A 21,994-nucleotide genomic window follows, 5' to 3' on the forward strand; every position below is an offset into this window, starting at 1 on the left:
CTGTACAGTTACTGTAAGTAACTGTACAATTTCTCTTAGAGGTTTCCGTCTTATAGAGTTACAGTCAAATGACTGGACAATGACAGGGGCTAACACCAGGGGGTTGTCCGTCTGAATAAAAGAGGTGTTTGTTAAGGGAGAGCTGACTGTATAGCAAGATTTTCTCAAAAACAAATTTATTTCAAATCCATTAGAGAAGAAAACAGTGCAAAGCAGTTCAAGAACGGACAATTTTCACATTGCTCATAAAACATCTTGTTTATCCCCAAAATGTTGCGTAAGTAAATTGTCTTTATTTCCTCTTAATATGATGACTGCTTATTCCTAGGAAAAATTGAAAACAATTGTCATGCAAACGTTTCGGGGGTAAACACGTTGTATTATGGACAATCTGAAACAGATACTCGGAGTGATGTTTTAGGGAAAGTGTAAAACTGAAAATTTTTAGCGGCTTTCTGTACATAGAGCAGAAACAGGAGGCTGAAATAAAATGGCGACAATTCGCAGTTGTTAGTTGTTACCTCCATGATTTACATCTTCCTGTGTTATCATCGCGACTGGGAACACGATAACGAAAATAATGATTAATGTTTTCATGTCAGCCATCTTCCAATCTGATAAAAACAAAATAATCATGGTTCGTAAGCATGTCACTGAATTTCGTGGATTTTAATGAGTTTGGTACGCAAAGTTTAATGACTCAAAGTAGGCGGTGGGGGAGGGGAGGGGGGGGGGGGGGAGGGAGGAAGTGCTACCCCTGGAAAATAGGCTTTGATAGATGATAGATTTCAAAAGTAGCATAATATGCTACTTGCAGTGCTCGTATATTTCTAAAATTATGCCAATAATTAAGCTAGTTTTTGTACATTATGCTTGTTTTAGCTCAAAAAAATGCAGACATTATATTTCTAGTTTTTACTTTAAATTTAGCAAAAACACCTGAATGCCTCATTTACTCTGTTTACACCTAGAAACTTTAAGAGGGCTTAATTCATTGTCTGACCAGTATAGAAACTCATAAAATATGGACCTTACGATCCGACAACGACGATTCCAATGAAACGTCTCTGAAAAATAGACTTCGCGTCCTTCAAAAAGTTTTCGCCTTTATACCAAGTTACTCGAAAGTAGGGATCTGTTAGATTGGAACTGAATAGAGGGGACCGCGTCAGAATTCAGAGAGACATAGTAAAGTTTATCGCCTTGCTGTTCCCGTTCTCAAGTCAACTCAAACTTTGGTCATTTCACGTGTAAGTTGTGCCGGGAGGGCAAAGAAATGTACAAAAAAGTGTGAGTTGAATTTATATTTCCCAATTAAACGCGGATTGAATGAAATTTGACCTTGTTCTATGACACGGTTGCTTCATCTCCTCAGCAAACACCTTCTGAAAAATACACTTTTTTCCCTTTAAAAAAAATACTTTCTTTAGAGAAACATCCGAGCAGCCGTTTGCTCAGTTGTTGAAGTTTGATTCTAGTTCAAGTTTCAGAAATATGTCAATCAATAAAAATAATTGAATTCCTTATTACATAAAATATATTGTCGCTTTGGGGAGAACTTGAAACAATTCTAATATAGATAAATAAATAGATAAATAAATAAGTGAATAAATAAAGAATGGATCGGTCGAAACCGGACGAGATAATAGACAACTGGCCATCAAGGTTAACATAAATGCTACTACGTTGTGGCTCACAGTATGTGTTCATACAAAACGAGCCTCTCGGCTAGGCGAAGGGAAAGTCTGCTAAACTTGCATGTTTCGGTTCTGTATATGTATCCAGTAGTGTATATGCAACACCCTCTATTTTTCGTTCTTTTTTATTTGTATCGCAAATGTCGCTGATGGAGAAAAGTGCTGCATTTTTCTCGGTCAAGAAATGTAAAAAACTATCACTTTCCAGTGAACATAATCCTATCACGGTAGCTGAGATCAGATGAAATCATTATGAAAACCGAGCAACATGGTAAAGCAGAAATCGGAAATTCTGAATGAACAAGGTCATTGATACATCGAAGTGCTTCAGTGAACCATCTCCGTGGCGTGAGCGATGAACATGTCATAAACTGTAAAAGGAAGTTTACTGGAAAAAACTATGAATCTCATGTATGCGACGACTGTCAAAATACAAACAGAAACTGGACAAGTGATGCGTTGACGTGAAACAATAAGTAAAATCTTTAAGACTTTTATTGAATCAAAGAAAACAAAATGAAGAAAGACTGACATGAAAAACAATGTTAAACAATACTAGAATCGCTCTTTTCTTTTCGGACGACATCTGCTATTTGTAGAATATCTTCAGAACTTGACGTTCTTGACAAGAAATATACAGTTTACAAATAACAATAGTTTATGTATTACATGTATATAATATATGAGTATTTTACATGCAGCAAAATGGTGTAAAGATAGAAAAGAATATTGCACTCACGCTGGTCATGATCATAGTAAGAATATCAGTTCACTGAAAGAACTAAGAAATGATGTAGGAAAAATTACCTCCCACCTCCATATCATGGCTGTTCTTAAGTTTTATACTTTTCTTACCTCAAATTTTCCAGATTCTTTTTTTGTATGTCTCAACTTTTGGTGACTAAAAGCCTTCTGCTGCCGTTCGCTTCTTAAATTGTCTGAGCTGTTTGCCTGTTAAGATCAAAATACGCCAAGCAATTAAATTACTCAAAGGTAAAGTTTAACGCAGCATAACTTTCGATATATTTTCAGGAGGATCCCAAACAAGATTAATTTGAAATTCAAACGCAAAAGGGTTGTTTGTCACCTGAGGTGCCTCCTTATTGCGCTGACAAATAAAAATGTTTGACCAAAAACAGCAGGCACGATCTCCTTTTTATTCCAGACGTTAGCTGGCCATTTTAAAACGTCATCGATCGTTTTGTAATTAATGCTCTATTTTTCGGTCTTTTCCTAATGGGCATAAATTGACAAATTCAGCCATCTGGTCGCGAAGAGACAAATGCGTTTTGTTTTTACAAATATAGTTTATTAACCCTATGATTGATGTGTCATGGTCATTCTAAGTACGAACTTATACAGTCTATACAGAAATGAATTCACTTTTCTTTCGATTTTTCATAATTTTTAATTCCTTTTGTGGTAACGACAAGTTTCTGTTATTATGTACAGTTCTACGAAACTTAGACAATAAGCAAGGAATCCCCGAAGCAAGTCCCGCCTTTGGGACCCTCTGGAGCTGCCGCATATAGCCTATAAGATAACTAAGACAACAAGCCAGTTTATAAGATAACTAACTGGACTGTTTAAATCCTTCAGATTCAAATATAAGGACATCTAAGGGCAAATAGAAATCTAGAAGTTCGAGTTCCGACAAAAGCAGCTAAAAACTCACTCGTTTATCCAGTAGAAAAAAGATGGGGATCTTTGACGAAGGCAGCAAATAACTCAATCGTATATCCAGTACTAAAAAGATGGGGATCTTCGCTTTCCGGATAAGTTAAACTGTACAATAATTACCCCTGTCACACAAACATTTTGTTGAGGAGATATGATAATCACTCACTCGATAAACACTGAGGTTGGAAGTAACACCCTTGGGTCTGTCTTGGCTTATATGTTTCCAAAGTGTATCCATATTAAAAAAGTAAGAAGCCTCAGATTTATTAATAAAGAGTAATATAGACTTACACAGTCGCAAACTCCCGAGGGAGACGTCGGAAATCTGGGCGTTCATACCGTTCAGTGACGTTACTATCCGAAAAGCGGGAAGCGATTTTGATTGGATGATTGTCAAAACATTCGTATAAACTATACGAGTTATTATTAGAAATTTTAGCAGGACTGTTATTTGTATTCAGCGGATCGCATGCTTGCGTGGAGTCAGTGTGGATTTCAAATTTCGTCAATCATAATGGAATTGTATTCCCATTTGGAGCGATTTTATCAAGCTGCAACCCCGAAATAAAACGTTCAATCCTATCGCCAACATTTTTTATCTGACTTCTTTTCATTTTTAGGCGGGAAAAACAGAAGAAATTGACTTCCGATGAAGGATATTTTGTAGAGGAAAATTTTCTAACATGTATGACAACATATAAGTCGGTCATTCAGGATTCTACACTAAATGAAAGAACGGATCGAAAACTTTTCGGCCTATTCTTCAGTAACATTCACATCATTGAATGAAGTGCATATCATTCCTTTTTAATTGCATGCCGCGAGATAGAATGAATTCCTCTTGTCTCAAAAAGTACTATGCCGCTAACAAACCTTTAAAGTGCTATGAAAATGCGAGGTAAGTTCTCCTCGTTTAAGATGGGGAGAACAGTTTGCGCGAATACAAGGCTGGAGCTTGTATAAGCTCGATAAAGCATTACTGAAGGGTAATTGTTACAGTATTGTTAGACCAGGTACTAGCAATCTTTTGATGGTATATAAATAATACCTGTTTAAATTAAGACTTCATTAAAGACATATCTTTGCATATCTTTTCTAATTCAGTGACCTAATGTTAGGGAAAAAATACATTAGAGGCTTTTAAACGTGACCTCAAGGCCTTGAGCTCCCATTCGTGTCGCGACTTCCCTTACTTAACAACTCAAACCTAACTACTCACAATCTTAATTCACTGGTGAGCCGTGACTCGCCTTACATAAAAGTAGACACAAAACACTGACTACAGTGCTCGGTGTTATTTGGCCTTACGACGTCAACTAGCAATTTCAACCACCCACTTAGTTTGCACAAAACCCATCGGCGACTTTAAAGACTAAAAATCTCGAGTCCAACCCATCCTCTAGCATATCTACAACTCTCTAGTTTGGGCATTACGAATTTCTGGGGAAAGGGGTAGACTGTGAAGCAAAAAGGGTGCTTTAATTCTGTTGGCCGTATAACAGATAAATATTTCCACATACGACCCAGTGGTGTCGATACAGCCGTTCATGATCAAAGTAAGATAATCAAAAGACTACGAAATATTGTCAGTAAAAAACATCTCTATCGGTAATACTTGGTAAAACGTTTTATACTTTACGTACCTCAGTTTTCAGCTCTTTTGATCTTTTGTATTTACCAACTTTTGGTGAATAAGCTTATGACGAGTCGTTTATCAATGAGGGTGTTTTATACTTGAACGATGTTGTTCAATGACGCAAATACCTAGAGCAAGTTTAACGCGTAGGATACGTTTAAATGCATTTGCAAGAAAATCCCAAATTAGGACAATTAGAAATTTAAGGGCAAAACGACAATTGTTTGTCAGAACGGAAGCGCCAGTTTATCGCTTAATGATAAAAATGTTTGACCAAATGAAAAACAGCAGGCATAATCTCCTTATTGCTGACGTTGGCTGGCTATTTTAAAACGCCGTCATATATTTTTTCCGGTCTGTCCTAACGGGCATAAATTTAGCAAATTTCTTCATCTGGTCGCAAAGAGACAAATACATTTTCTCTTACACTTCGGACGTACAAGGGGGGGGAGGGAAGGGGCGGGTTGCATCCCCCTCTGAGGTTTTATACCTGACGTTTTCAGTAGCTGTTCGTTTAACCCTTATATGCATTTTGAGACAAGTTTAGTGATGGTCAGTTACTATGGTTACGATATATGACGTCATAAGTAGCAGGTGGTCAATTAAGCCATTTTTGACTGAAAACGCATGTTTTCTCAATTTCTCTCAACAATAAAGGTAAACATTGTAGATAAAATGATGCAAAGCGCTTATTTATGAGTTCTTTCATCTGGCCGAATTTTTGAAAACATGCCTCAAAACGGACCAGAATATTCGCACAGGAACATGGCGATAGCCAGGTTTCTGGTCACTGCGGTTAGAAAAAAACATAGGGGGCTTGCTGTCCTGGTTGGTCTCATTGTCAAGCTCAATCGCTGAGCTAACTCGCCATGGGTTGGGAAGGGGCCTCTATGTCAATCCCTGGGGGGGTGGGGCAGGGAGGAGGGAGGTGCTGTAAAAACGTGGTACTGTCCATTAGTCTTGCTTCGGGAGAGTCAGTGCACTCGTCATGCCTGCCTTTAGTTTGTGATGTCAAATTCTTTTAATGTTTGAGGCCCATTGGCCAATGAAAGAATTCCCCTCAAGCACGTGCTAGGCTTTGTGGGGAGGAAGTCAGGGGGGTGATTTAACCTTGAATTCTGTACTTAGGACTTGGTTAAGACTCAAGCATCCTCTGTCATTTAGAGCCTTCAAGCAGCTAGAGTGTATGGCATGGCCAAGTCCAGAGTGTCTTTTGATGAACTTGAATGTTTCTTTTGCTAATCAGGAACCAAGAAGAGATTCACCTTAAGAGAACTATGGGTAAGAACCGCGTTTCTTGACAACAGTCAGTTTAAACTTTTACTTATCAAACAGAAAAAATGCCATTTCTTTCGGTTTTAACTTGATTTTTAATACTTAGTAAAATTTAAGATGGCGGCCAAGAGGTGACGACGTCACAGGCCTTCAGTAGCGCCACCCTTATCTTGTTAAGAAGATTAAGGGCTTTCTACTGAAGGAAAAATCGTTCGAAAAACTGCAACATATCAAAAACTCTCGGGAGGGGTTCCATGAAACCCTCCCTTGTACGTTTTGTACCATGGTGGGGGTATAAATTTGTGTGTATGTCCGACGGTTAACAAATATAGATCATTAATCCCATGATTGATGTGTCTTGGTTATTTAAACGGCGACCCGATATAGAAATAAATTTACAGTGCTTTACTTCAGTCTATACAAGATGGCTAATAGGGCTATATAACTCCTTCAGACTCAAAATCTAAGGACATATGAGGGCAAATAGAAATCTAGAATTTCGAGTTCCAACAAAAGCCACAAACTCACTCGTTTACTGTAACACCAACTCAGGTTGAATTATTGCGCTGTAAAGTTGATTGATAATATTCTAAACTTACGCCAGCATTTTCTTAAGTCAGTTAGCCCAAGAGAATGCCCAAGAGTCCAGCAACGAAGATGAGGATTTTAAAACCAGTTCCAATCTTGGATGGTTTCAAAAATTTCTGAAACCATTTTCCGAAAAAGGGTTGTGTTAGCAATGACTAAAGCTGAGGCTAATGTTAATCGATTGGTTTCAGAAAATTCCGAAACCAATCGTGCCACGATGAGATTGCATTACTTTGTAATCCAACGCTCCGAATTTCATTCTCGGTAGGTTCAAGACAACATATAGTGTAGGCATCTTCAATGAAGAATTTTATTTTAGGTGGCATTGATTTGAATCCATCTGATCAGAAAATTCTTATAACCGAACGCCGTAAACTATAATGCTTGTCCGAGTTGATATGCGTCGCCTATACACAGAATCATTCCACCACAGCATTTTCCTCCAGGCTTGCCGTATGTTCATTGACGACAATACAGTTTTTTCCCCGTTTAAGACTTGCTTTGGCTATACACCGAATGCAAATATGGCGGATCTCTCGGACGGCCCGGGTCTAGTTGCGCGAAAGCGAGGCTAGTGAGGCCTCGATAGTTTTGTTTTGACTGCGCGTCTTAGCGATTCAGTCGATCAATATGGTTTCCTTCGAGTTGTTACGTACTTAAGAGCCCTCAAAGAGGAGATTTAACTTCAGTAGAGACGAAAGTTGCTTATCTTCGCTTTGCCAAGGTTCTTTACAAAGAAAGAAATGGATTCAAGCGATTCGGCGCGGCGAATGGAGGCACTTAGTGTCACGGAGTTAAAAGAACGAAAGTGTGCTTGCTTCACTTCAGAAGAGACGACTCACGAAACTATTAGAATGGGTGAATAACTGAAAGATACACGGTTCTGTTTCAAATTTGCTTTGTCCGTTCTCTCACCAAGGAAAGGTAAATTTCCTCGAGAACGAGTGAATCCGCCGTCGCGATTTACCAATCTTTAGGCGCTCTCAGGGACACAACGACAGACAAGGCCGAATGTTTTCACAGTCTTCACGATCCTGTGTTCAAGAGTTTGAGCAGTGCCATAACAGAAGCATTTTTTGGAAAATCGCTGTTAGTTTATCTCGAAACCATTCGACAAGTTGCTAAATACATCACGCGCAAGGTCAAATACAATGCTCGAATACTTGCACGCTCTTTCTCTGCCAGAACCTTTTTCCTTCTTCTTACTTTCTTAGTTGGCAACGGTTCCGCTGTTAGTTTTTTCAGTGCACTTTGGTCAAGGACTGTTCTTGAAATATGTCGCTTTCTTCTGGTTCTTACATAGTTTCAGAGGCCACGCTTGTAGGATTAACAGGCGATTGTTATGGTTGTTGTTATATTTTAATGCAGCTGTTTTCAGCGTGAAATCTTAAAGATCTTACAGTCCACGGCGGATGCTCCCGTTCTCGAGAATGTTTACCTTTTGTTGGATAAATAACAGACCCTGCAAACATCTTGGTACAGCACCATCTCTTGTGAAAATTATTTCATTCAAATACTTTCGTGAGTCCTCTCATCTAAAGCAAGTGAAGCGAGCTCACTTTCGCTGTAAAGTGATTCCCATCGCCGCGCCGAATCACATGAATCCTTAACTTTCTTTGTGAAAAGATCTCGGGAAAGTAAAGGCTATTCCAGCTAGAGTAAAATTTTCTTTTTGGTGGCCGTCAGGCGTGCAACAACTCGAAGCAAACCATATCGATCGACTGAATCGCTAAGACGCGCAGTCAAAACAAAACTCTTGAGGCCTCACTGGCCTCGCTTTCGCGCAACTAGACCCGGGCCGGCCGAGAGGTCCGCCATATTTGCATTCGGTGTATATACTGATCCTAAAAAAGTTGAAAAAAAAAATGATACATATAAATTTAAAATAACACAAAAACACCCTTCTGTGACCATTTTATAACTGATTTTTTTCGTTTTCAGTATCTTTGACTACATCCATCTAGGAAACTCCTCAATACTCATGATCAGGGGCACCCAACGTCAGTTTTCGGAAAATATCTGTTCGGAAGACCATTTGAAATCTAGAATTTTTGGAATATTTGTTGTAAAATTTCTTGCTTGCCTGCCTCTCCTAGGATTTTCGAACATCTAAAAAATGGTATGATTGCCCATTTTTAACGGATTTTTACCCTAAAAAGGTCACCTAGGATTTTCGGGAGCCTTTTTTCTGGCTGAAATCAGTCGAAAATGTAACTGTTTTGATCCCTATAATTGTCGGGTCAATAGACTTTCAGCTAGGAAATCCGAACAGATGAAACATTTTTAGGGGATAAAAATATGCCTTTATCTTAACCGTTTAAATACTAAAATACGTTCAACAATGCTATGTTTAAGTGGCTTTGAACTATATTTTCGATGTGTGCCCCTGAATACTGGGAAACAATTTACATCTCCTTCTTCTTTTTTCACATTACAACTATACCGAATAGCTTTGCGTGCTGACAAGAAAAGCTGTCCAGTATAGTATGAAAACCTATCCGAAATGTGACTCTCCACTTTAGAAATCGATCGGCGCAAGCGGCAGGTTTGCTCCGTCGAAATCACTGTCCTTGTGTGTGAACAGAACCCCTATCTGGTAATGTAGCCTCGCCCATGTGATATTTCCCGGGAGGCATTGAGAAGCGCGGGATGAGAATCACGGGAGTCGTTTTACGCGTTTTTCTGATATTTTCTTCTAAAAGAAATCAAAGAACAGTTTCTAGCGCTTTTGAAAGACTATTCTAAGTACTTTTTTGTGTTGTATCTTACAGTGGTAATTTTTTATAGGTACTGCTTGGTTGTCGCGAAAGGATAAGCGTCCAAACGAGAGCAAGGGCTTCCTTTCCGGTCTGGGAGTACTTGCGCTCACACTCTGTGAGGCTGCAGCCTGCATAGCAAATCGGCACCTACGCTCCATTCTGGTCCCTGTACTATTACATTGGAGTAAATGAAATGAGTACTAAAGAAGAAAGTCCTTAAAGGTCTCGATGAAGTTTTAATCTACGATTCGAGACACGTGATTACACTTTCCGTGTTTGCATAGCCTCGGGTATAAACACGAGAAGGGTTGGGACTGAATTCGCGTCAGTTATGCAATCCCGAGACGAAGTCGAGGGTTTGCATAACTGTCGAGGGAATGGGTAAATAAAGTAAACTTGTCGATTTTTCAACTCAAAACTTTTTTCAAGTTTTTTCTCGCGTGATTAGCGCGCGAAAACCAAAACATCTTGACGTCACAACCATGTTTACATACTCTAATGCAAACACGCCTCTCAGCCAATCAGAGCGCGCACTATCGTAGTTATTTCATAAACAAACAGATCAGACCACTGCAAAAAATACCATAATATACTTTCAACTGCCGTTTTGAGGAGTGCTTTATGTAAGCCTGACTGCTGCAACGTCTTCTTCTGAAATGAAAGTGCTATGCGCCAGCTTCTCGGTAAATAGCACAGTGATACTTAGCAAATTTGAGCCCGTCTCGACTAGCTCTTAAGCTAATTTACGGGCTTTATTAAAAGCACTCTCCTTTCTTGTATAACTGGACGGGAAGATTAGAATAAAGTTGTTGTTGTTGCGGAAGAAACATCTAGTTCCGGCTTGAATAAGGAGGCATAATTTGTCGGTTTGTCTGGCCTTTATCGGTCGAGGCTGTGTACTCACCCCAGGTGTTTGAAATGATTATGTGGGAAGGTGAGCGGTGCCCAGCACATTTCAGGGGTTTATGGTATTTTTTTCTTTTCTTCTTTCTTCCTTATTTGAAATGGGGTATCATAAATTAAAATTTCTATACCGCGGAAGACCACGAATGCTTCTCACGCAGCAAATAATTTTCACCCGGTCACTTATGGATCGCTAATTACAATTATGTATCGTCATCTTCCATCTGATCGTCATCAACGTCGTCATGAATATCGCAGAAACTATTCGTAGTTGTATAATTCTGCCCTTAGCGTGAATTTTAAACCAGCGAAAAATGGTGTACTCGTAATTAGTATTCTGTAAGTTACAAGAAACATAACGGTACCGAAATGTATCCAACTTCTTTTTTTTTTTCTCACTGGTAGAAAACAATAACAGGATAGAATATAGTTGTTTATTTGAAAACGTTAAAATTCATTAGGAATATAGATATTATAAATAACCTAACTAATTAAACAAGATGCAAAACTAACTATAACTAATCTAGCTAAAACCTCTATTTCATGAATGCCCTGAACAATTAATATTAATTAAAAATTAAGACTAATGAATCTTTTAAATAGACTAACAGACTAAGAGTGTCTTTCATTATACAGGGCAAGCTGTTCCTTGCAACAGCTCTTCTATAACTGAAGCTATTTTACATGAAGTTAGCCCGCGAAGAACGGGACAACTAATTTGTTATCATACAGAATACATCAAGGAGTAGTGCGTTTCATTTCCTTTAATTAACAAATTTTGAGGATAGAGATAACTGAGTAACTGACCAAAAGGTATAATTAAGTATTACTAAAAAAATTAATTTAAGCACTATTTGTAATTTATTCTCTTGATCATATAATACTATAACACATTCTCCAAGCATTTTAAACTCTTTTAAACTAACTATATATTAAAAAAGGATTTGTTATTTTACCTCTGGCATAATATAATTTGCTACTTCGTGAGTGGCTAGTGTTTAGTTTGCAACTCCATCACATAGGTAAAGGCAACTTTGCACCGTGGCTGATCCATAGATGCAAGAAGCAAATGACCTTGATCAGAGATCGAATAGACAATTCGCAAACCGGAAAAGCAACTGTGTATAGTCTTTGCCCTTAGAATTGAATGATCGAACTTTGTTGAACACTGAGAAAAGGTCGTTGCTGACAGTTGTAGAGCATCTAGTGCATTTGCCTTCACTTAAGTTAATATTTCGAGGGGAGTAGCGCAAACTGAAGGTGGACTGACAAAACTGAGCTCATCAGTTTTGCACAGAACAAAGCCATACTGAGCGCTGCCCCCAAGGAAATTCCAAGGGCCTGGGCACAAGAGGTCAACAAGAGAAGTAAACCACTCCAGTAAACGGGGAGAGCCCAGTCACTCCTGGCCTTGTATATCCTGGATGATGAACCTAAACTAAGTGCTCTTTTCATGAAACAGTACGAATCAAAACTACAACAGATAAAATTACGACAAAACGATAACTTGCGAGGCTAGTTGACTGACCCCCTCCTCGAGATTTCACTTCAGCACTTCCTTTTACACTTTGAGTGGGTGTAACCGTGGGGAGCTGGGGACCTGACTCGCGTGAGACGCGATGCAAAGACACCCGCGACTGTTTAACCATCGGTGGGTCTGACAGGTTGAAGCAAAATGGGTTAAACGTGTCGCAATAGAAGTTTACAACTTCCACTTGTTCTCCTGTCATCTTGCACAGGGTGAGCGTGGCATTCTTGACGCAGGCCTTTGCTTCTGCGTACTTCCTGAAAATAAAAAAAAGGAGAAAGAAAGAGAGAGAATAAATAATAATTCTTTGCACGTCATGGAATAAACCACTAAACTTCTGATTTAGTCCATCTGCGAAACAGTGCCGAAATTGTGGGCCCCTCTAGGTACCAGGATTTGAGCAAGCGCCATGATTGGCCTGTTACAGAAAAAAAATCGTCAGTCTGCCAGTCAGCTTGAAGGGAAATTCGAAACTCATTTGCGGTAAAATTGTGGACATGAGTCCTCTAGAGGCCCAGAACAAGGATATCGGCGCTGTTTGGCAGACATTACTAGGTGGGGTTTTATTAACTCTGCGCACACAGGCTAGGCGTGTAGAGGCGTTCCTGTTTCCCATGCGAGAGCATATTTGAGAAACCGAATACTTACGTTTAGCCTTAATTCCATTTAAGCTACAAAACTTACATACCTACAAAGACTCTTGTCCGCTTTGTTCTCTCTGTAAGTCTTAACATAGTTGTCTTCGCATCTCCCCTTTTCTGCCAGAAAGTTCTTCGAGCACTGATGTCGTCTCAAAGAAGGTGGAAGGGGAACCTGTAAGTTCATGCCATTGCAATAAACTTGTTCTTGGTAGTCTCGAAAGCCTCTGCTATTGAAGGATCGCTCCACGTTTCTTCTATCGTATTTGGATTCATTTTTATGGCAGTGAAGAGCCATGTTCTTCGCGCATTTGTTGATCTTGTCCATGTATGCCCGTCTGAAAGGAAAAACGCCCGAAAATGTATATTGAACTACTCAAGTTTTGCATGTTCATCGGTATTACCGTTGCCATGGCTGCATAATAAATCTTGCCTGTCGCAGCAAAAACATAGTTAAAGTAAACGGTGTGGCATTTCCTGTCGTGTTTTGCGGCCGTGTGATATCGTCGTTATCTATCGATAAAAATATACTGAGGATGCAAACTACACTTACGAACCTGCAAGATGTTTTGGGATTTTTTTGGAGCGTTTGCACGAAACTCGCGATGCAGACTCTTGTTAAAGACAGATAGTCACTTTCTGAGCATGATCCGAACCGTCTACCAGGACTCCTCGGCACTGTAAAGAAAAAGTGTAGAAATTAGATTAAAATAAAGATAAAACAAGTATCTTTGCCTAGTCCCAAGGCCTCATTATTCATCATCAGCATCAACATCATTATCATCCTCATCATCACTATTATTATTATTATTATTATTATTATTATTATCATTATTATTATTATTATTATTATTAATTCACCACGTACATCACGAAGTACTATACAAACCTGGTTTTCTTTTCAAATCCACCCTTCCGGGGCAGTAAGGGTTGTAAGGGTCTTGGTATCGCTTCGCAGCATTCTTTACCCAAGAGTTCTTGTCGCAGTTCCTTTCTAGGGCCGTTCTAATGCATTTCTTAGCCTTGGTGAATTTTCTGAAACAAAAACGGATTGGGAGAAAATTAATTTTGAGTAAAAGTGCACTTTAATTGTAGAGCGAATGCAAGAACACTCGCTGACGGAAGAAAATGATAATGCAGTGAAAATCAGATACAATATTCTAACCTGCACAAAGACCGGCTTCCCTTGTTCTCTTGGAATTTCTTGTAAAATGAACTTGCGCACTTTCTTACTTTTTCTAGCGTTGCGTCCGGACAGTTCTGCAGTTTTTTCAGGCCTCTAAAGGAGTCAAGCATTCCATCTTTGCAATAATACCCCCAGCTAGAGATCAAGTTTTTAGAGATCTCTTCCATTATGACCAGAGTTTTGCCATCTGTTTGATTTCGGCAGTTATCGACGACATTTATGATGCAGTGCTTTACTTTGGAGGTGTAAAGTTTCCTAATGAAAAAAGGAAAACAAAAATAGAAGAAAATTTGATGTATTTCAAAAATTCATTAGAGCGCACTTGTTTGTTAATACGTACCACCACTACCCATCATCATCATCATTCGGAGAATAGATCATCTTCCCATATATTTAAATCATTTTTTCGAGATAAGAAAAACTAAAAACAAAACAAGTTATATTAACTTACCCATTTTCGTAATTTGCGAGTAGTTACTTGACTTGTCTTGTTCGCTTCTAATTTAAGGCTTAAAGATAACTTTCAATTCTTACACGCCGTACGGCTTAGCCACACCAGATAAACAGCATATAACTATAACCCCTAAACAGAATTCACGCTCGCATGAAATAGGAGCCACCATATTTTTTCGTACCTGCAGTCTTGGTGTCGATCCTTCTTGAGGTTGTCGAAAAATCCATTCCCGCAAGTCTTTGCTTTCTCTTGTAATATCTCTATTGAACACGAGGCAGCTATCCCCACGCTCGAACAAAATACTGTTGAGGAGAAATTAAAGTATGTATCACTTGGCTCTCTAAATCCCTTTTCGTGCAGCTTTAGAGTAATCTTGACAAGGACACTAACTGTTTTTCGATTGTCCTGATTTTCGAGAAGTTTGATAAAACCCCTTCAGTGGATGCCTGATACATGGATGTAGTTTGCTTCTTATGAGGGTGACTGGATGGTCATTGAAACTTTAAGCTTTGTAACGCCTTTGTAACATTAAATTCTTAGCCGTTTGATTTAATACCATAAACAAACTGGCTATTATAACAGTAAACATTCGCATTCCAATCTACACGGCTCTTTCTTAGCCGTTTGATTTAATAAATACCATAAACTAACTGGCTATTATAATAACAGTAAACATTCGCATTCCAATCTACACGGCTCTTTTTAGCTTTACTTGTTTTTTTCCCTTGCATGTTATCTTTGTTGCTTTGAGCTGCAGTCTAAATACCGCGGAAAATGCTGAGTTCTCTCAAGAATAATTATATCATTTAATGGCATTTAGACTATTGTTTGTGCTTACCGCAGAATAATAATTTTTCTCTCTTTTTGTGTCATCTAGTTTTAAAACATTTCTCGCCCGAATTTCAGGGTATAAATGTGATCTATCAGAATTTAGTGGCCATTATTAACTCCGAAATAAGATAAAAGGGTCGCAATGCTAGCAGAAAATATAGCTGTTATTTTTTGCCACTGGTACTATTAAGAACACTGTTTTCTACCAAACAGGAAAATGCAGTGAACAGCAATATGTGGGACCGGTTTCAAACAAGTTTCAATGACCATATTAAGTGCTTACACATCATTTCTTCTTAAACTGATTAATCATCAGAAAATTTTTAAAAGTTCTAGCAAAGACAGGGATAGTCTAATAATCACTTGAAATGTTTTAGTGACTCTTATGACACTGCAAATATGGAACTTAAAATTTAGGGGTATTGTCTCCTTTGTAGAATCAATACTACTCTGAAACCGGCTAGATTGCAAGAATCGGACAGGTGTAATTTAGGTTGACGGTGACGTAAATGTAGCTAGGGATAATGTTATTATCAATGAATAAGTTTTGAATTAATAAAGTAATTTGAAATATTGCCAAATTATCAGTTAATTTTATCTCCAAATGATCACTTATAAAGTAGCTAGTTCTAGTTTAAGTAACAGTAACTGTTCAATTTGAAGGTGACTGAACTACTGGCTTGTTCAATCTAATATAAAATAACCCACGTTCTTAAATTTTTCTGTTAAAAATGTTATTAATTTAGTTCAGATAAACTGAGCGTAAGCGAAAGCACTAAGAAAAGGACGTCGATCAGTGTCTATCAGCCAAAAAGGTTAAGTCGGGGTACACCGGCGAACTGAGCGCTTTTCAAATACATGTTACGTCAGAAGCTATATGCACAGTCAGTGAGGGTAGTGGGTACGCTTCTTGCTTTAACAGAAACACTGATTTTCATACTCACCAAAGAATGCCAGAACTTCGAATTTGCTATAAATCATTTTATCACTGAGACTGTAGATCATGCACGGAAAATAAGTTGGATCGATCTGTTAACGCTCGGCTTAATTATAAAGTCTTCGAGAGTGGGAAACCCCCCATCACATCATACATTAAACACAACATGCAGTACAGTTAAAATAGCGTATTTGCGTCACAAAATAGGCGTATGAACCAATCCCTTTTCACTTTGAAGTTTTCAAAACTCTGAAGGCATATGTGATCACTGGCAGTTTTGGAGATCTGTTACGGCATGTATACTTTTCATAAAGAATATCTAGCTTATAGAAGTCTCAGGGGAATATCGAAGAACTTTTGTTGGGGCTTTTTTCCCTAAGAAATACGGGAGTTAAAAGACTGGTAACCCAAGGGCCAATGAAAGTTAATGAGGTAATGCTCACAAATAAACAAGTGCTAAAGAAAACAAAATTATTACATATTATTGTTAGCCTTAATTATTTTCAAAAGTTTCTGCAAGATTGAATTGACGTAGTCATTTAAAAATTTGAAAACTAAAGAAGCCAAAAAGTTCATATTTTTTACACGATACGGAAAGTGACATTTAGGCTTTGATCTTAGGTTCAAAGACGTCGTTCTCCATAACCTTTAGAAAACCAGCTATTTGACAAGTTTCCGGCACACTTTGAGAAGTTGTGTTGTTCTATTTTATGGCCATATTATGATTACTAAGTTCATTATGTCTCTTGGGGTCTATTTCTATGAGTACCGTGATAGATGTCAAATTTGTAAATCGTGTTAATTAGCATAATAATGAGATGTGTAGAATAGCTTAATGGCTCTTCAAAATCAAGTTCAATTTTCCTTTCCCCGGTATAATTTTAACAGAATGCACAGAACAGTTAATTTGTCCAACCTAAAAACCATGAACTAAGTATTCGGGCCGAAATAAAAATAGAAAAGTGTATTTGTTCCTAAGCAAAAGCATTTTCCTTTTTTCCGTCCAATTCAGCTGTTATGACGCAAAATTGATTTCCGGTTTCGTTTTCTATCGTTTTTATGATCTAAGCATAACCATGCCCCAAAATCCGTTTCATTGTGTGTGTGTATGATGCCATTTCAAAGGAAAAATTAAGACTGAAGCAAATTGTTTCTTCATCGGACTAACAATTAGTTATTAATACTATTTAGGATGTCATATGAGCGCTGCATAAAACGGAATGGTTAATTGATTTTAAAAGGTAGACTGTTGTTGCAAAATTGTTGACAGATCACACTCTTCTTAGAGTAAAAAGCTTCGGGTCATAATTAATTTACTGAGACGAACCTAACACGACTTCGAACAATATAAATTGAAAGTAAAAAGCAGGATATTTATAGCTCGTGCGCGACTAACAAAAACTCTTAATGTCATTGTGAACAAACTAATTCAACCTCATCCGTTTCAGAGCAAAGAGCTTCAGCAGATTGAAACGAAGCTGTAACGAGGCTGTAACGCTGTTCAAACTGAATGCAAACCGCAATTCAAACACGATACTAGTTTCAGTAAAGCTTGTGGCTGGTGTGATAACCTAACGGTTTTTACCGACCTAATATTTGTAAATGTAAATAATGTAAATGTGAAATGAAAGTCTGAAATTGGCGCTTGGATGAGCGGCTAATCATGCAATTTTTACTTGCGTTGAATTTGGAAATTCGAATAAATGAATAAAACTGCTAAATAAAGACAATTTCATGCCAAGCAACCGGAAGAGTCCCTTGAACAAACTCTTCGAGCAATTCGTGAAGCAGCGAAGGCACTTTTTACCGGGTCAGTGTCAGAAAAACCAGTGGGACTGCACTTTTTTTTAAATTGCTATTCAAGTAGAAGCCTACTTTTGCAAGCGGCGTGTTCGAAAAATTCTTAAACGCGGTTCGAGAACTGAATTCGAGAATAGTAACCCAAGAAGAACTTAAACTCGGAACGTCTCCGAATCAGGAGTCCGGGCGCCATATACAGCTATTCCGAGAAAGGTTGTCGGAAAAAATGTGCACGCGACAATCCCGAAAGGTAATATGGGATGTAATCAATACATCCTGTTCCTGACACTGTAGCTGTCAAACCTAATTTTGTTGCTTTCTTTTGGCACTCGCAAACATACGTTCATAGCCTCTCTTGTAATTCTTTCAAACTTCTTTGAAGAACAGTGTACTCAAAACCAGCCACAATACCTTTCAGGATATTCGCGTGCACTTTTTCTTTCTCGAAATAGCTGTGACAGCACAGGGCATTACTCCTCGAGAAGAATATGCTCAAATACACAGTTATTAGCAATAATAGTCATACCAAATGTTTCAACAAATTTAACAGTAAAATCCTTGGTTTTACCTAGAATACGAGGTTGAAGTTAAAAGCTTTTTATATTCCTTTTACCTTTACCAGTTCAGATACGTTTCTGAAGATATTAAACACAAGAGTAGCAAAAAGAAAGTGAATTCGTTTGACCTCTCGGTGCAAGAATCTGAAGTCTTCCCAGTTTGCCTTGGCATTTTGTTTTCCTGGGCTCTATTGTGTTGACTTCTTTGCCGTTTTCTTGGTTTTACGTCACTCGTTAAGGTTACATGGTGCAGTTTCGCGGAGAATGAGCAGAAAGTACAGCAACAAGAGACGTAACTAATGGCTCTTGTGTCCTTTTTCTCACAACTTTATGTACCGTTTAATATTGAAACTCCGAAAGACACCTATTTTGTCAAACCGATCCCTTTTAAGCTCTGCTCAGTCGAGTAGTTATTGAGAGAGCGAGAAAGATTTAAAGTCGACTATTGTATAATAGAATGATCCGATATTTCTTTTTCCTGCACTGAACTAGAATTGTTCCACTTACTACAGTCAACCGTTGACCATTATATATATTTGTACTGAGGCAACAAGCAAGAAGAAATAGTGACTGAGGTAACAGTGCGCAAGTATGAATAATCAAACGTGCGAAAATTCTAGCATATAAAGACATGAATCAGAGGAAAGTTACCGAAAGCAAAGCTCGACAAAGAATAAAAGGTTTTTAAGAAAGCTTTTGAAGACTCCAAACACGAATTTTTTTTTCATTCGAGCAAACTTTGCTTGATCACGTTAGTCCATGAACGCTTTGTCCTCTCGACCCTTCTTCCGGCCTTCTTCCCGCTCCCCGGATTTTTAATCCGTCAATTTTGTATAAAGGTTTAAGAGCAGGCGAATCAAAATGCATTCTCTCTGCTCATATCTACCCTTTCATTTCATCAAATCGATCGCGGGTGATGGAGAATATTTTGTTTTTAGGTCATTTAATGGCTGTTCAAGGAGACACGTCAAAGTATTAATATATATATCGTTTGAAAGATTTCTGGAAAGAGACGGAGATAAATCTGGGTTTCGGAGAAGAATCAGACTAGCTGCTGTATATCAAGACTAACCGAACAGTTCATTTATTGTTAGAATGTTGAAAATGATATAAAATAACTAATATGGTAGCTGTGTAGGTCTAACTAAAATTGTCGGCTTGAACAAAGAGATCAAGAACATGATCGCCACAATGAGAACGTCGTTCAGGTAATCAAAGCGGGACCTAAAAATGGGTAAGCAATGGAGGATGAAAACATTCTTGGATAACTATCTATAAGGTGTATCAATTGGAGATGGTACTTACCAATCAAGAGCAGAAGTAGGCGAAAATTCACCATTTTAGCAACAACAGGGTAGAAAGTTGAGCCCGCGGAGTAAAGTGATGTGTTATATAGTGATTTCTCGTTAACTGTTATTGCGTTCGGTTGGGCCTTGTCTATAAGTAGCAAGGGACAACTCCTTAAAGTCACGCTTCTTTTTTTAAAAGGTGCAACTAAAAAATTCCCTTACGCCTACGCGAGGAAGTTGATCAGGTTTTCGCTTGTGGGCCAAAAAAATTTCATTTCAACATCTTGTTTTTTTTGTAATGGGCTTCGCATTGTTCGGAGATTTCAGTCTAGTTCACTGCAAAGCCTGAATACTTCATTTTATTATCATGCTTAATGAATAAGTCTTGTCATTAAAATACGCCCTCCCCCCCCCATTCCCTGCCCCTAAGCTACATAATTTTCAAAGTGATCAATCCCCCCAGCCGGTGGATAATTCAATGAAGTCGGGCATTTAGAAAGAGGAAGAAGAAGACGGAAGAATAAGAGTGACGCAATCTTGAGGGTATAGACTTGCTCATAAAAGAGAATGATTTTTTTCGAGACAGAGTTATCAGATCATCACGATATGTTGCACGTACGATACGATTACACTATACACTATACGATTAATATCATTAACCACGTAATTAACCATCACGGAAACTCGTGTCACGCTACTTATAATAAGTCACGCTACCTTGTTTGCGTTGACAATACAAGATGTTAATTACGTCCTCCACTACAATGTAATGTTAACTATAAAAAACTAACGGCTGAGCTTTATTGAATGACAATAACACTCTGTCAGTGAATGTAAGGAAACTTTTATTTACCCGGCTTGACATAATCTCTAACCAGACATCCATAAATGGCTACAAAGTCGATTCGAAACTAAAAGCTCAATTTGCATTTGAGGACGTAAAACTACTCTACTGAGGACAGTCACATAGTCATTCTTCTATTTACACGTCACATGGTCATTCTTTTCGAGATCATTTCTATTTATAAGTCGGTTACAATGATAAAACAGGTATATAAAATTGGGGAATATTTTTTACGCCCCCACACCATCAGCGTTTCTCTCGCAAAAAGCAGTCACGGGATTTCTTCCGCTTCCGTTGCTCGGGGAGGAAGTCATGTCACAGGCATACCAGGGCTGGTATTGTGGATTTGCAATAGATTTATTGTTTGCCTTCTGATCATGAGCAGAAATCGAAACAAATAGTTTAAAATCGATCTCAAAAATAATTATCCTAAGGAATACAAAATTTTTAACTTCCATTTCGTAAGAACGATTCACTATTGACTATTGAATTAAGGTCAGAAACTGCCTGACTCCGGTTACTTGTTTGAACTTATCTGAAGCGTTTACAAGTTTATCATCCTCGCATGCAAACTATTTACATATTTTCATACCCTTTAAGAGCACTCGGATGGTGAGTGATTATCCTTTTGTTGGATTTAGATTATAACGAAATTAGGTTTCGATGTCTTTCAAAAGTTCTTCCAATACGATATGTCCCTTCAGTACAAATACACAGAACACCACATAATCGGAGAATTGCGAAGGTGACTGTTCACAACTGAAGGAAACTCTGGACTGAAACTGGAATGTCAGGGCAAAATTCTAGCAAGTATCACGCTGAAAGAGAATCTGTAGACACAAAACAACAAAAAAGAAATGTCAGAAACGCCTCGTTTAAGATTTTGCAACACAATTTATAGACTGCGTGCATTCTCTGTTTTGCTCGAAAATCTGTGAGAGCGGGCGATATGGGAGTGTGCGAGATGGGCGGAAGTGAGTACAAGCGAAAAGAGCGCGCTGTCAAGGATTTCGAGCAAAAGAAAGACACCAATACAGCCAGATCAGTCTTTTCTTACGTGATATGAACGGAAATGATGGGTCTTAGTGACAATTTCGAGAAAAGACTAATCAGGCTTTCGTCCTGAAAATGACTGAACCAGCCGAGAATTTTTACTTATGGAAAGCGCCCTAGGAAGTGCTATAAAAAAGCAGTTTCATATATATTTTAATTTGATCTTTGCACGCGGGCGCTTAAAAGTAATAGGGGCTGGCAGGAAACAACAGGGCGCGCAAGTTAAAACACTAAAACCAGCAGGGGATTCCAGCCACCCCCACACGAGTCCTACAGTGGGCATAGGCCGGTATAGATTTAATTTTTTTAGGGTAGAGTAAGTTTTCGATAGAAAATAAA

The 21,994-nt window shown here is 38.3% G+C and overlaps 2 protein-coding genes across 2 annotated transcripts in view; both read right to left on the reverse strand.

Moving 5' to 3' along the window:
* Positions 1-19,871, reverse strand: part of LOC140923144 (uncharacterized) — a 30,073-nt gene extending 10,202 nt beyond the window's left edge. The window contains exon 1 of the mRNA XM_073373219.1: positions 19,775-19,871. Coding sequence (XP_073229320.1) covers positions 19,775-19,808 — 34 coding nt within the window. The 5' untranslated portion in view covers positions 19,809-19,871. The remainder of the gene's footprint in view (positions 1-19,774) is intronic.
* Positions 11,866-16,156, reverse strand: LOC140923442 (uncharacterized). Its single transcript, XM_073373536.1, has 7 exons — positions 16,120-16,156; positions 14,526-14,646; positions 13,870-14,145; positions 13,594-13,787; positions 13,262-13,382; positions 12,755-13,042; positions 11,866-12,323 (listed from the first exon to the last, which is right to left on the reverse strand). Exons 1-7 carry the CDS (start codon positions 16,154-16,156, stop codon positions 11,990-11,992), a joined length of 1,371 nt encoding a protein of 456 aa, XP_073229637.1. The 3' UTR covers positions 11,866-11,989.
* Positions 19,872-21,994: the final 2,123 nt, after the last annotated feature.

The sequence above is a fragment of the Porites lutea genome, chromosome 13, assembly GCF_958299795.1.
Source record: "Porites lutea chromosome 13, jaPorLute2.1, whole genome shotgun sequence".
NCBI lineage: Eukaryota > Metazoa > Cnidaria > Anthozoa > Scleractinia > Poritidae > Porites > Porites lutea.

What these genes read in the sequence shown, in the direction of transcription:
- LOC140923442 (XM_073373536.1), bottom strand. Translation starts at nt 16,156, where the DNA reads ATGATTTATAGCAAATTCGAAGTTCTGGCATTCTTTG. An exon ending in CGAAGTTCTGGCATTCTTTG is followed by an intron (nt 14,647 to 16,119) that starts GTGAGTATGAAA and finishes TCTCCTCAACAG; the next exon opens with TATTTTGTTCGAGCGTGGGG. An exon ending in AATCCCAAAACATCTTGCAG is followed by an intron (nt 13,043 to 13,261) that starts GTTCGTAAGTGT and finishes TTTTCCTTTCAG; the next exon opens with ACGGGCATACATGGACAAGA.